The sequence below is a fragment of the Cajanus cajan genome, chromosome 6 (assembly GCF_000230855.2).
Source record: "Cajanus cajan strain Asha chromosome 6, NIPB_CcT2T_4, whole genome shotgun sequence".
Classification (NCBI taxonomy): domain Eukaryota; kingdom Viridiplantae; phylum Streptophyta; class Magnoliopsida; order Fabales; family Fabaceae; genus Cajanus; species Cajanus cajan.
Genome location: NC_138522.1, coordinates 44,659,173 through 44,674,684, shown reverse-complemented (window position 1 = coordinate 44,674,684; position 15,512 = coordinate 44,659,173). Strand labels below are relative to the sequence as shown.

The following is a 15,512-nucleotide window of genomic DNA, read 5'->3' as shown; positions in this document are numbered from 1 at the left end:
ATTTTCCTAGCTCAAAATTGAATTGTCAGCAGGATAGATAAACCTGTGCATTCTCCTAGACTCCATAGTTCATAGTTCATACAATTACAAGTTACAGTCAGACAAACAAATGACGATTCGAAAATTAAAATAAAAAACAAAAATATCCATAATTTATTGTGGTTATTATTACAATATTTTAAGTCATAATCCAATTATTTATGTAGGAGAAGTGATAATCAATCTAATGCAATGCGTATAAAATGTTTATTTTTTAAAAATTAGAAAAGATGAAATAACAAATCTCTCTCTCTAACTCTAACCTCTATCTATCTTTCTCTGTCTCTGTACTAGAAATCTAGAACTGCAAAGAATCCCTCTCATTCTCATTTTCCTCCACAGATCTCTCTCATCAAACCCTAATCTCAGGTTGATCGTATCCATCCACAAAGCCATTTTCTCAATTTCTGTTATCATTATTGTTTATTCATTCATCTACACTGATCGATGATTCTGGAACATTCATGAGTCTCTTTCTTCATGGACCACCACCACCCTTACCATGCCTGAGCTGCGGCCCCGACCACGCAGAAACCGCCTCTTAGACAACGCAAATCCCAATCCGATCACTCAACCACACTCGCCGGAGCCCGCCGGAGCCCGCCGGAGCCCGCCGGAGGAGGACAGCTGCTGCCGCTCCAACAAGGAGGAATCAGAGACAGAACAACGCGATCGCCGCCGATGATGAAATTGTGAACGCCGGTGCTGTGCGTGGTGCAAGAGGCAGGAGGTTGAAAGACGAACAGGGAGCGGAGAGGGAGAAGGAGCAGTCACTGGTTAGGGTTTTGGAAGAGGAAGACATGGATGAGTACGATAGTGGTGGCCGCAGTGCCGATAAGGCTCCGGGAGCTGATGACGAAGGCACGGCAGCTCCTATTCCGGAGAAGGTGATTTCTGTTTCACGGTTTTCTTCTTCTTTTTTCTCTTCCGAAGAAATGCTAGTTGTTGTTATTGAATAGGTTGCATGACAAGCAGTGCTAGATTTTGTTTTTCTTCTTATTGTTTCTAGCGTTAGATGGATGAATAAGAGATAATACACCATGCGAGCTGGTGTAAAACAGTTTTTGTCATGTGTTGGAAATTTAATCTATCGGGGGTGTTTTCTTTACGACAGGTCCAAGTTGGTGGTTCCCCTTTGTACAGAATTGATAGGAAACTTGGGAAGGGAGGATTTGGGCAGGTTTATGTTGGTCGGCGGGTAGGAGCTATGAATTCTAGTGAACGAGGTGGGGCTGGTGCTGTTGAGGTATGGTGTTAGCATGTTGATTATGGTTTGAGTGTGTGTTTGACTGATGCATTATTGAATTTTTTTGTTATCAACTATTGTTCTAATTACTGTAGGTAGCCTTAAAGTTTGAGCATAGAAGCAGCAAGGGGTGCAATTATGGACCTCCATATGAGTGGCAGGTTTACAAGTGAGTTGATTGTCTTTTCTTCCCACAGGATGAAGTTGCTCTTCTGGGTCTTACTTTGTTATGGCCATCGAATGTAACTAACTTTTCCATGTGTATATCTTGTAGTGCATTGGGTGGTAGTCACGGTGTTCCACGAGTTCATTACAAGGGACGGCAAGGTGACTACTATATTATGGTAAGTGATCATGATTTTTTTAATAGATGGATGGAGGCTTATGGTTGTCTCTGAATTTTTTTTAAACAAAATGATACATACAGGTCATGGATATGCTTGGTCCTAGTTTGTGGGATGTTTGGAATAACAACTCACACACGTAAGTATCTCTGTGAAATTTATTGAAATGTAATGCATCTTATTTTTGTCAGCGATCTAGTAAATATTGAATAGCTAACCTTTACTTCTTCCTTTTGGGTTTCAGGATGTCAACTGAAATGGTTGCATGTATTGCAATTGAGGCCATCTCCATATTAGAGAAGATGCATTCTAGAGGGTGATGCTCATTTCCTGATCATATTTATGATTTATTTATGGATTTTATTTTGTTTGACTGATTGGTTACAATTCAGAATGATTCCTGACTGTTGTCACAATATGTCATTGTTAAATTGTTTGGGTGTTCTCTGTTTATCACAAGACCGAAACATGGTCAATCATTTGTTATTGTCTTTCGGTAACATGATGAAGGAGAAACATATCTTATTTCTGTGCTTGAGCAACATTTTTTTTAAAATTTTTTATAAATGATTTGGGAACTATTAAATTTGAAGTCTGTTCTTGGTTTTGATTTAGCATTCTGAATTGTATTTTACCCATAATCAAGAAGATCCATGACAAGGATGACTGGGGCCACTGCACCCTCATAATTAATTCCTTTTATCTTAGCTAGACCTCCCCAAAAAATCCATGTTAGTTCTGACTGCAAGTAAAGTAAGGAATAAATCCAAATTCCACTTATTATGGCCTATGGGACAAACCTGTGGGATTCCATCTATAATGTGCACACACACTCTTTTTTTGAGGTTGATTGATAATTGATTCAATGTTTTATATATATCTACATGTTCTGTCCCTGCCCATAATTATTAATTATTAAATAGTAAATACTTATTTTGGTTCCACAGTTAATGTGCTAATAGCCATTGATTCAAAAATTAACTGTGAAGACTGTAACTAATTTCAGAGTTTGTTATACATGTGTTATTTTTATCACAATCCTCAACTTTACATTAAAAACAATTGTTGTAACTGCACTTTAATCTATAAAGTGATCCCCATCACTTTACCTAGAGGTGCTGAATCTATAGCAATTATTGCTCTATCATACTGTGCCAAGTTAGTAAATACTTAGGTAGCAACTATTGCTTTACCATTCAATACTAATGTTAAGTTAGCATGGTTTTTATCAGCAACTATGTGGATTGTAGTTCATTGATCACATTTTGTTACAAGAACATTTCATCAATGCTGTCATTATTGCAGATATGTGCATGGTGATGTAAAACCTGAGAACTTTTTGCTTGGACCCCCTGGAACTCCTGATGAAAAGAAGTTATTTCTGGTTGATCTTGGATTAGGTAAGTACACAACTTTACCCTTGAAGCTTTGATATGCCTATTGTCAATGAAGATATGCCTAATTTCATGGAATCTGGCTACTCACCTCATTACCAATTTATCTACTTAGCAACTCAGTGGCGTGATAGTTCGACTGGCCTTCATGTTGACTATGATCAACGACCAGATGTTTTTAGGTAAATTATTTGTTAAATATCTATAAACCTTAGCCAACATCCAAGTTTTGAATTATTTTGTAACGTATATTCTTGCCACAGGGGCACAGTTCGTTATGCTAGTGTGCATGCTCATCTTGGTAGAACAGGTAGCAGGAGAGATGACTTGGAATCTCTTGCTTACACTCTTGTCTTCCTTCTTCGTGGTCGGCTACCTTGGCAAGGATATCAGGTTATAATTTTTTCGAATATAGTCATTTTAGTACTAATGGTAAATGAAGATATGATTCTTATGAAAAAAAATGTTACAGGGAGAAAATAAAGGATTTCTTGTCTGCAAGAAAAAGATGGCCACTTCTCCAGAAACATTATGTTGCTTTTGTCCTCAACCATTCCGGCATTTTGTTGAATATGTAGTGAATTTGAAGTTTGACGAAGAGCCAAACTATGCAAAATATATATCCCTTTTTGATGGAATTGTGGGCCCAAATCCAGACATCAGGCCAATAAACACTGAGGGTGCTCAGAAGGTATTTAATGCTATTATTACCTTAGAATCTGTTTTATTGTTTACATATTTAAAGTCTGACTCTTAGTGACCATTTTTGGGCTATTATTTGGTAGCTTATATGTCAGGTTGGACATAAGCGGGGCCGATTGACTATGGAAGAGGATGATGATGAACAACCGAAGAAGAAGGTTCGAATGGGAATGCCTGCTACCCAATGGATTAGTGTTTACAATGCTCGTCGACCAATGAAGCAAAGGTTTTCTTCTGATGTTAAATAACTAAATAAGTTTTCAATAGTGATTTTAAAATGTCAGAACCTAAAGGATTATCTTTTGGTGTAGGTATCATTATAATGTTGCTGATGTGCGGCTGGCTCAACATATTGTTAAAGGAAATGAAGATGGTTTATTTATAAGCAGTGTGGCTTCTTGTTCTAATCTTTGGGCACTCATTATGGATGCTGGCACTGGTTTCACTGCACAAGTTTATGAACTCTCTCCCTACTTCCTTCACAAGGTTGGCTAGTTTATGTTTTGGTTGTGGCATTATGTTTGATGTTGGTTTATCATTTTTGTAACTATTATTATGGTTTTTTCTGTTTTGTATTTTACAATTTTTTGTTTTGAACTTAATATAAGCTGACAAACTCCTGAATCTGTTTTTATAGGAATGGATTATGGAACAGTGGGAGAAGAATTATTACATTAGTGCCATAGCTGGAGCTAGTAATGGATGCTCATTGGTTGTAATGTCTAAAGGTTAATACCCCTGAAGTCTTTAATTCTTCATGTAATCACGTGTTTTGCATACTTTGACTGGTGGTTGTGTTTAAATCGTCTTCTCACTTTTATTGTTGGATTGCTCCTCTTTAGGTACCCAATACTTGCAGCAATCATATAAAGTCAGCGATTCATTTCCGTTTAAGTGGATCAATAAAAAATGGAGAGAAGGATTTTATGTCACTGCTATGGCCACTGCTGGCACTAGATGGGCTATTGTTATGTCCCGTGGTGCTGGTTTTTCAGACCAGGTCTTGCATTTTAAAAAAAATTGTTTGTGATTAGAAATCCTTGAGGCCCCGAAGACATCCATCTGATCTATTTATTCTTCTCTCCAAACTTAATGCCAGGTTGTGGAACTTGATTTCTTGTATCCCAGTGAAGGCATTCATCGAAGGTGGGATAATGGTTATCGCATCACCTCAACTGCTGCTACTTGGGACCAAGCTGCATTTGTTCTTAGTGTCCCAAGAAGAAAACCAGCTGATGAAACTCAGGAGACACTCCGCACATCTGCTTTTCCTAGTACCCATGTCAAGGTAAACAGTGCATCTGATTTTCATCTATTAATTGTCATTCCATGATCATACATGTTAACAATTGATATTTTGTTTCTGCAGGAAAAATGGGCAAAGAACCTCTATATTGCATCTATTTGTTACGGGAGAACAGTGTCATAAACTGCTGAAATTGAGGTTTCTGGCTGACATCAGTTTGACTGCTGGCACAATCCTGCTTGCTCTTACATCTTCCTAGTTGGGAACTGAAGATCATCTCTGACAAATTTTCTGAACAATTCAGTTCAGCATTGATGTATGCTAAACTCTCTTTATGGTCACCATCACATATCATGATGCAAAACCTGTGCACTGTATTTCAATTTTGTCAAAAAAATACTTGAGTAAAATTAGATTATGTCAATTGGGAAGAGTCTTTTGATATAAAGTTTGTACAGATCTGAACAGTAATTACTATGTTGAAGGCATGTGCACAGGTTAGGTTTTTGTTTATTGATGGTATTTTGCAAATATGCAACTAAGATTTTCCAGTGGGAACTGGGCAATTCAAGCTGTGCACCCTTGTACTTGGTCCTCTTTATCCCTATCACTTTTGACTTAAAGCTACTTATGGGTGTCTGGATTTGACCAACAGAAAGTTTTATATTCTGACAGTGGTTTGTAATTGTTTAATCATTATTATTGCTTCTGATGTTGTCTTTCTATGATAATTTCCTTCCAATGCTGTTCAGTTTGTGGGTACATCTCATGAAATTTAAATGGGATTAGTATTTAGTATGATTGAAATGAAGGATGAGGATGCTTTAGTTTCAGCTTTTTTTTGTTTTGCTTTTTGAAAATTGTTTTTCTAGTGTCAGTTTTTTAACTTTGAATACCTTACCATGACTGTTTCAAGTTGGAAGGTTGTGGTTTCTACATTCTAAAAGTTCAGAGGCTGCAAATATTTTCCATTTATTTGTGTAGGTAATGATGACTTTGAAATTTACACCTCTTGTTCTAACGATTTTTTGCTTCCAGTATCCAAAGTCTACATGTTAGGCTTCTCCTGGTCAGTCCTTCTACATGACTGGGTGCTCATTTTATTTTGTTCTAACACCGAACATTGAAAGATGCACTTATGATTTTTTTGAGAAGTTGGCTATCATGGAAGCTCATCTTGGGAGATAACTTGTGTACCTCTTCTTTATTGATTTGTGTATTTCCCGAGTTACTTGAACATATGAGGCAGGTATTTAATTCTGCTGCTAGTTATTCAACTTGTATTGAGCAGCTGAATCATTCATTTAGTTTAATCTAGATATAATATAATATATACAGATGAACTATTTGATGTTCATTTGGCATGATGACATTGCATGCTACTTTATATTTTTTTTGCTCTCGGTTGAAAGTCAAGTGTTTGGATGGTACATCTAACTTCTGCGGCTGTGGAAACTTTGCAGATTTTGGTTGGTCCTGGCAATGATTATGTTGCTGGAGCAACCCATATGTCAAGTAAGTCAGAAGCTGTTCAAGGAACTATTTGCCGTAAGTGATTCTCATCCCGTTTTCAATTTTTTGCAATTTTATTGATGAATGGTTAGTTTATGTTCTAATAATTTGTCAAAATTGTCGTATTTTGAATGTTACTTTACTACAACTATTGGAGGTCTAGTAGAGAAATAGTTGTGCCTCTATGAGATGTTAGGTAATATTGACCTAGCTTTTATGAACTCCTTGAAAATAAAAGTTCCTCTAATTTGCTTTTATAGGAGCTTTGGTTTTTTGGGTGGTTTATTTTAAAAAAATAGTAATGTAAATTTCTAAGGGAAGTCTTTTCACCTAAAAGTGTGACATTTTTTGTTTACAAGGGAAGGAATAGCCCGTAAAAAGTTAGGCTGAGTGCTAGACTGCTAGTAAGAGCGTCCTATGTTGGCTGTGAAACCAATTTTGAAGTTTCACACTATTTTATTTGTTGTACTTTTGGTATCAAAATGGAGAGACTTTTTATTTTCCCAAATGCAATATTTCAAGGACATGTAATAATTAACTATAAAGCATTATGAAACATTTTTAAGTTATAGGACATTTTTTTCTTTCAGAAATCTAGATTTGGAATCATTGTTGTTAGTTGAAAACTTAAATACAAGGACATGGTTTTCGAGTGAACTTATTCGGAATGATACAAGGATACTAATTAAACCGAGCCAGATAACTTGCCTTGGGTTACGATGGTTTACTGAATGGAATATATTGATTAATGTCCTGTGGGAAAGGAAATCCTCAATCCTTAGTTTATTGACTATAAATTAATTATACCCTGTATTTGTCAATTTCTGTGTATTTGTCAAAAGTCTATTTTATGCTCTTTATTTGGTGAAGTCATTTTATGTATTGAGATATCTATTTGGTTAGGTGTCCCCTGGCTATTCCACAAACGGAAAGGCACAAGTCCAAATTGACATAAATTCATCCTACTGTTCAATAGTCAATACCTTCGATTCAGGTATTGAGAAAGCGGGTGCATTATTCCGAGTGAGGCATGAAGGGTGAGAAGTTCGGGGTTCTATCGCCTGTTCTCTATTTTTTTGTGGCTTTTAAAGTGAAGAAATGTATTTTGGAAGATAAATTGTATACAACCGCTCAAAAATTAGTAGTTATGATATAAATTGTATATAATAAACTTTGAAGTTGGTTATAATTTGCTTATCAAAAAAAAAAAAAAGTTGGTTATAATTTTAATTATTAATTTTTAATTCACGGTTGATTGTTTTATTTTTTATTTAGTGTACTTTCATTTTTAGCAATGTTGAATCCTGTGTAATAGACGGTCTCAAGTTCCAACCAAATAAATTAAAGATGACTAGTCATTTTCAAAAAGAACGAGCCAGCTAATACCGATATTCCTGGAGTATTGACTTTCTTATGTCAAGAACTTAAAGAAGCATCTTACAAATGTGTTGGATCCACTCGACATTATGGCACTCGAAACGTTGGATTGATAGCGCTGCCCGAAAAATAAAGGTCAAGTTAACACATGCTGAGAACCTGACAAACCCCACGTGGGTGTGCTCGAGATAGAGTCGAACAAGAAAAAAGGATTACTCGAGAATAATCGAAGTGTTGAGACTCTCCCAGAACCAGTAGGTAATTAAGCCAGAGCGGTTACCAAAAAATCAATCGAAGAAACAAAAGACACGTGGGAAGAGCGGTTAAAGGAAGTTACAATTCATGACCACGTAGCAAGCATAATGGATAGCGGTTATGAGTTAGAGGCGTACATGCACAAAAGTAACCACTCTTGATTGTTCTATAAATACAAGGATTACGTACCTTTACAAAGGTCGGAAAACTCATACTCTAACCAAATTCTGAAGCATTCTCTGCCTGCACATATGGTTTCCATGCAAGGAATCATCTTTGGGTATGATTACTTCTCGGCCACTTGTCTTTTCTCTTTTTAGGAGTAGGATTAGTGTAGTCTTTCTTTTCTCTTCTCTCCCTTTAATTACGTAGTTATAGACTTTAATCTTGTAATGCTTGAACATTATGTAATTTGAACATGATTTGTATTGCGAATGTATACATTGTTCATTCTATTCATATTGTTATTTGCATGCGGGAACATTGCTTGTTTGTTTTAATCGAAGAACATTTCGAAACAAGTAGTTGCTAAGACTTTTTCATCCTACTCTCCATTCTCGGTAACACGATAACACAGTAAAGCACCTAAATTGAAATACGTTCGTGTGCTAGTCTAAATAAAAAGAACCCAGGATTTGATGGTTAATTCCACCGTAAACAAATTGGCACGCCCAGTGGGACCCGTTTAATTCAGAACATAATTGGACTAGTTTAGGTGTGTGAATTGCATGAGATTAAGGAGTGGGAGAACTATGTCTACGTCTAATAATCCGAATGCAAGCCATAATAATGCAAATGTAGAACAGCCTAACCCCAATCCTGATAGTGCTACTAATGTGACCGGGGGGCAAGGTCTCCTTCTGTGTTACTCGAAAACACAGCAAGGCCAAATAATGTAACTCAGGAACTGGTAGATGTCACGAGGGAGTATCCTTGGGGTATGCCACCTAATTGGCGAAGTACCCAACCTATACATGCTGATATGCCAGTACCCTTGATAGGGCCTAATCCCCAAATGCATATATCCCCACAGGGATATAATCCTGGACCAAACGGCATGGGTTTGTTATGCAAGACCCCTATCAACATATAGGAACGAGTCAGGAAGGTTCGTTAATTCGACAAGGCAGTTACGTACCCACTGGAATTAGTAACCAGGCTATGATGGCTCTTAGACAGCAAATGGACCATAGTAATCATGACATGGTCAATTTGTTGTCAACTCAAATGCATAACATTATGACTCCCCTGTATGAATTGATAAACAAAATAGGGGATAAACTAGGTGAGGGAATACCTTCGAGAGCCATGAGTGCGAACTTGAATGACAGAGAAAACCTTGGGGGGCATGGAAATTTTCAGAATGTAATTCGACCTAATGGGAATCCCAATGATCATTTAGACCAGATGGTGGAAAGAATATTAAATAGGCATGGATTCGATGTACGAACGCCCATATTTCGTGTCAGCTTTTCCTGATTATATTACCCAAGCAGAACTACCCCGAGGAGTAAAAGTACCCAAGTTCTCGAAATTTGCAGGAGAATTGACTGAGTCAACAGTCGAACACATAGCTAGGTATGGAGTCGAATGTGGGGATTTAGCAAATAACGAATATTTAAAAATGAAATATTTCCCTAGTTCATTGACTAAACATGCTTTTACATGGTTTACTACCTTACCTCCTAATTCGATACACACATGGGTACAGTTAGAGGGTAGTTTCCATGAACACTTCTTTAGAGAGGAAACAAAAGTTAGTATAGTCGATCTGATGAATATCAAAAGACAAGATAATGAAACTTTGGATGACTATTTGAATAGATTCAGGCAATTAAAATCTCGATGTTACACCAATATACCTGAACATGAATTAGTTAGGATTGCGGCGACAGGGTTAGATTTCTCGATACGCAAGAAGTTAGTAAACGAACAGTTGAGGGATATGGCCCAACTGGCTAAAAAAGTGAGAAGGATCGAACAAATTAAACTAGAAAAAGAAAGGTTGAGAAAATTTGACAAATTTGTTCGAAAGGAGAAGGTAGCGTATTTAGAAAATTCAGATCTTGGGGAAGATTCTAATTGTGAAGTCTCGAGTGAGGAGTTTGAGATCAACTTAGCAAAACTACGCCCTGGCCCTACGTATCAGTGTCAAATGTTAAAACCCGGAGATAATGTAGAAGGTAATTCGAGTAAGAAGTATAGTTTTGATGTAACCAAAGCGGAAAAAATATTTGATATTTTATTAAGAGATAAACAAATCGTACTCCCAGAAAATCATAAAATTCCCCCATTCGAGCAAAGAAAAGGAAAGAAATTTTGTAAATATCATAATATGTATGGTCATTAGACTAACAATTGTGTGCGTTTCAGGGATTTTATCGAAAAGGCGATTACTGATGGTCGCCTTGCTTTTGAGGAGAAAGATATGAAAGTGGACACAGACCCATTTGCTGCTCATACTGGATATGTCGAGCCAGTCTCGATAGGAGGGATCAATATGGTGGATGTCACTGTCGAAGAGGATGACAATATTGAGCCCATTTCTGATTAGAAGCTCGAGGAACTAATGAAAGATTTTGCTAAGGAGCAGGAGCCCATTTATCCTAAAGAGGGGGATAACTTAGTTGATTTCTTGTCGAAAAGGAAAGAAGTTGATAGAGAAGTGATGTTATGCCCTCGATGTAGTGCTGTATTTGATAGGGCTGCTGCTAAGGCTTTTGAGGAGTCAGATATGATGATGAATTATAAGGCTGAAAACCTTCGACAAAAGCCTAAGCCCAACGTCGGGTTGAATGCTGGGTTAACTATGAGGCAGGTTCACATGCCTCAATATAACGCTCCAGTAGGAAAGATGGAGATGTATAATTCATCGAGGTTTGGTAACACTTTTGTTCCAAATGCTAATGTGCCTATTGGCAAATGGAATTCACCGCCAAGGCCTATGGTCGGAGGAATAGGTCGAGGGAAACAAGTGATGGCTTATCCACGGAACCTAGTGCAAGGAAATCTAGGGAAATTCCCAACGGGAAGTTATGGTCGTGGCTTTCGACAACCTTTCAACAATTTGAGTAAAACTCAGTGGAGAAGACAGCAAAGGATGCGGAAAGCTACTTTTGAAGGAGTAAAAGGAAATCGTTTTTCGATCCCTGTTCCCCAGAGAGGAGAGTCATCTCAAAAGTTCGTTGAAGATGATGAGGAGGACATGATCACTGATTGCTTCGAGAGTGGCTTCGAGGACTCTTTAGAGGACATTTGTGGGATAGTTTTGATCTTACCAACTGAGTATGCTGGAGCCATGGAAGCTGTGAATGAACAAGAAGATATCCATCGAGAGGACTTCTTCGAGGACCCCAATTATGAGTCGAAAATCGTATGGGTTAGCCAAATATCAAGGGTTATTCCCAAGTTTAACACTGCTGTGTTCGATTCTCCTACTGAGGAAATGAAAGGACACCTCAAGCCTTTATTGCTGACATTGTTGATTGAGGGGCAAGAGGTAAATAAGGTTCTTGTTGATGGAGGGGCAGCTGTGAACATCCTACCCAAGACAATGCTGAAGAGGTTTGGAAAGTCCTTAGGGATTTAAAACCTCACAACATAATGATTTCGGATTATGCCGGAAAGTATTCTCAGCCTGAAGGTATGATTCTGCTCGACGTACAAATTGGAAGTGTGAGGAGGACTACAATGTTCATAGTAACGCCATCTAAGGCAAACTTTAACGTCCTGCTAGGTCGAGAATGGATTCATGGAGTAGGAGCTGTTCCATCCACTGTACACCAAAAGATTTTTTTTTGGAATGATGATGAAGGGTTAGAGATGCTTCAAGCTGATCAGAAAACCTATGAAGTTGGGATGTATTTCGCTGACCAACAACTTACAGCGTTTGCGAAAACTAAACCTTTCGATGCTTACAATTCTAGAATGATGGATGAAGAAGAAGGCATCAAGAAGACGTTTTGCTGGGATGTAAGGAGAGGTTTTGTGATTCGAGCCGAGAAGGATTCGGCTCCACTTGAAGAATGAAGGATAAAGATCCTTACTCGAGCTTTTTAGCTCGAATATCGGCTTACGTAGCCGATCGAACGGCCAATATGGCCGAAGAAGTTCAAAGTGAAAAAGCATTTTTGAAGGAAGTTGATAAAAACAGTACGGCCACATGGGCCGATGAAAAACAAAAAATAGAAAATCAAGGAGACCAGGGAGTTTCCAACGAAAAAGAAAACCAAAAAACAGGAAATCAAAGAGACCAAGATGTCTCGAGCAAAAAAGAAGATCGAGGAAACGGAAAAGACTACGCGGTCGAAAAAACAACAGAAAACCAAGAGCAAGAGCTAGATCCCAAGTTGGATTGTATCTTCGACGACTCACCATTGGGATTCGAAAGAACGGAGAAAGAGGAATATAAGTTAGAATCTCAGGATCCACTCGAGGAGGTAAACTTAGGAACGGGTGAGGCTAGAAGAGTAACCTACGTGAGCAAGTTCTTGCAAGGAAACCTAAAGGAGGAATTGCTTCGAGTTTTACATGAGTATAAAGATTGCTTCGCATGGAATTACGAGGAAATGTCAGGATTAGATCGAGAATTGGTGGAACATAGGTTACCCACAGTTCCTGGAAAGAGACCTGTTAAGCAAAATCCCCGAAGATTTGCCCCTGAAGTAGTCGAGAAAATTAAGGAAGAAATTGAAAGACTGCTAAAAGCGAAGTTTATTAGAACTTCAAGATATGTTGAGTGGGTCTTGAATATTGTGCCTGTGATTAAAAAGAATGGAAAACTCAGAGTCTGCATTGATTTTCGAGATCTCAACAAAGCAACGCCCAAGGATGAATATCCTATGCCTATTGCTGAAAACATGATAGACGCAGCTGCAGGTAATGAAATTATGAGTTTGCTTGATGGTTATTCTGGGTATAACCAAATTTATATTGCAGCTAACGATGTGTCGAAAACTGCTTTTCGATGTCCAGGTACCTTAGGCGTCTATGAATGGGTGATGATGCCATTTGGGTTAAAAAATTCTGGTGCTACTTATCAGGGGCAATGAATTTAATATTTCATGATCTAATTGGTAAGTTTGTACAAGTATATATTGATGACATAATTGTTGGGTCGAAACGAAAAGAGGATCATCTAAGCCATTTAAAATTATCTTTCGAGAGAATGAGAAAACATGGTTTGAAAATGAATCCACTAAAATGTGCTTTTGGTGTTACAGCAGGAGAGTTTCTGGGGTTTGTCATACACCAGAAAGGAATTGAAGTGGATCAAAACAAAACGAAGGCTATTATGGAGACTAAACCTCCATCGAACAAAAAGGAACTTCAATCTCTCCTAGGTAAAGTGAACTTTTTGCGAAGATTCATATTGAACTTGTCTGGTAAAACTAAAATCTTTTCTCCTCTTTTACGTTTAAAAAAGGAACAAGAATTTCGATGGGATAAAGATCACCAGAAAGCATTCGATAACATCAAAGAGTACTTGGCTCATCCTCCAGTACTCGCACCAATCTCTGAAGGGAAGCAACTGAAGTTGTACATTTCCACTAGTGATTCCACTATTGCGGGCATGCTGGCGCAAGAAGATGAAAATGGCATCGAGCGAGTCATCTATTATCTAAGTCGAATGTTAGTAGGAGCAGAAATTAGATATTCTCCTTTAGAGAAATTGTGTTTAAGTTTATATGTTGCTTGTACAAAGTTGAAGTATTACATTAGGACTCGTGATGTTGTAATATTTTGTCGAAGTAATGTGATTAAGTATATGTTGTGTAAACCTGTTTTACATTCTCGAGTTGGTAAATGGGCACTTGCATTAACTGAATATTCACTTACTTTTGAACCACTAAAAGCAGTTAAAGGTCAAGTACTCGCAGATTTTCTCGCTGATCACTCGAATGAGTCAAAAGAGATTTTATACTTAACCACGAAACCATGGCAATTATATTTTGACGGATCGAAACATGAGTCAGGCGCTGGAATAGGTCTTTTAATCCTAAACCCTCAAGGATTGCCGACAAAAGTGTCACTTAAAATGAACAAAAAGTATTCGAACAACGAAACTGAGTATCAAGCGTTGATAGCTGGACTCGAAATATTAATGGAGTTGGGTGCTCGAAATGTATTGATTCGAGGGGATTCACAATTAGTTGTAAAACAATTAACACAAGAATATAAGTGCTTAAATGAGAGGTTAATTGAATTAAAGGCTCGAGTCGTGCAATTACTTAACACTTTTGATGAAGTCGAATTACAACATATTCCTCGAGGCTCAAATATCATTGCAAATAAGTTGGCTCAAACAGCCTCAGGGTATAAAGTAAGTGAAGAATGTCTCGAGTATTTAATCCACACAGAAAATGAATTGGTGGAGCACCGAGAAATTATGAATGTTAGTTCAGTAAGTCAGCAAGATTGGAGAAGCGAATTGATCGAATACTTGCGAAATCCCAACCTAAAGGTAGAAAGGAAGATTAAACTCCAAGCCCTTAGTTATCTTTTACTGAATAATGAATTGTATAAAAAGGGTTTCGACGGAGTTTTATTCAAATGTTTGGGGAAAGATGAGAGCTACATAGCAATGGCGGAGATACACGAAGGTATTTGTGGAGCACATCAAGCTGGAAAGAAAATGAAGTGGGCATTATCAAGAAAAGGTTTGTATTGGCCAACTATGATCAAGGACTGTATCGAATTCGCAAGAAGTTGTGAAGAGTGTCAGAAACATGGACCGATACAAAGAGTGCCGGCCAGTGAGTTGCACTCGATTATCAAGCCTTGGCCATTTCGAGGGTGGGCAATGGATTTGATTGGCCAAATACACCCACCTTCCTCGAAGAACCACAAGTATATTCTAGTCGCCATAGACTACTTCACAAAATGGGTAGAGGCTATTCCTTTAAAAGAAGTCGAGCAAAAAGACATAATTGATTTTGTCGAAGATCACATCATTACAAGATTTGGGATTCCCCAAACAATTACTACAGATCAAGGCAGTCTTTACAGGTCGAAAATTTGCTCAATACGCAGAATCGAGAGGAATCAAGCTAATAGCCACTACACCATATTATGCACAAGCAAATGGTCAAGTAGAGGCTGCGAACAAAGTAGTGATTGGTTTAATCAAAAAGCATATTTCCAATAAACCTCGAAGCTGGCACGAAACGTTGGTTCAAATACTATGGGCTTACAGGAATTCACCTCGAGATGCCACGAAAACTACTCCGTATAAGTTGGTATATGGACATGAGGCTATTCTTCCTGTTGATATTAATTTACAATCAATTCACATACAAAAACAAAACAAATTACCTGTTGAAGATTATTGGAATTTAATGTATGATGAGTTGATTTCTTTAGAGGAAGAAAGGTTAATGGCCTTACAGAATCTTGTT

At 37.7% G+C, this 15,512-nt stretch overlaps 1 protein-coding gene across 11 annotated transcripts; it reads left to right on the top strand.

Annotated features, from left to right (window-relative positions):
• Positions 1–254: 254 nt before the first annotated feature.
• LOC109818037 (Protein kinase family protein) lies at positions 255–7,727 on the top strand. Of its 11 annotated transcripts, none has more exons than XM_020383429.3 (20): positions 255–926; positions 1,154–1,285; positions 1,381–1,454; positions 1,560–1,629; positions 1,713–1,768; positions 1,874–1,945; positions 2,935–3,029; positions 3,139–3,205; positions 3,287–3,416; positions 3,496–3,714; positions 3,809–3,951; positions 4,037–4,211; positions 4,363–4,453; positions 4,568–4,725; positions 4,825–5,013; positions 5,095–5,287; positions 6,010–6,040; positions 6,127–6,216; positions 6,435–6,519; positions 7,387–7,727. In XM_020383429.3, exons 1-16 carry the CDS (start codon positions 840–842, stop codon positions 5,152–5,154), a joined length of 1,818 nt encoding a protein of 605 aa, XP_020239018.1. In that variant the 5' UTR covers positions 255–839; the 3' UTR covers positions 5,155–5,287; positions 6,010–6,040; positions 6,127–6,216; positions 6,435–6,519; positions 7,387–7,727. The 11 variants fall into 11 exon arrangements, with proteins under 11 accessions (XP_020239018.1, XP_020239017.1, XP_020239016.1 ...); XM_020383428.3 differs by having other exon boundaries at positions 6,127–6,220; XM_020383427.3 differs by having other exon boundaries at positions 5,956–6,040; positions 6,127–6,220.
• The last annotated feature ends 7,785 nt before the right edge of the window (positions 7,728–15,512 follow it).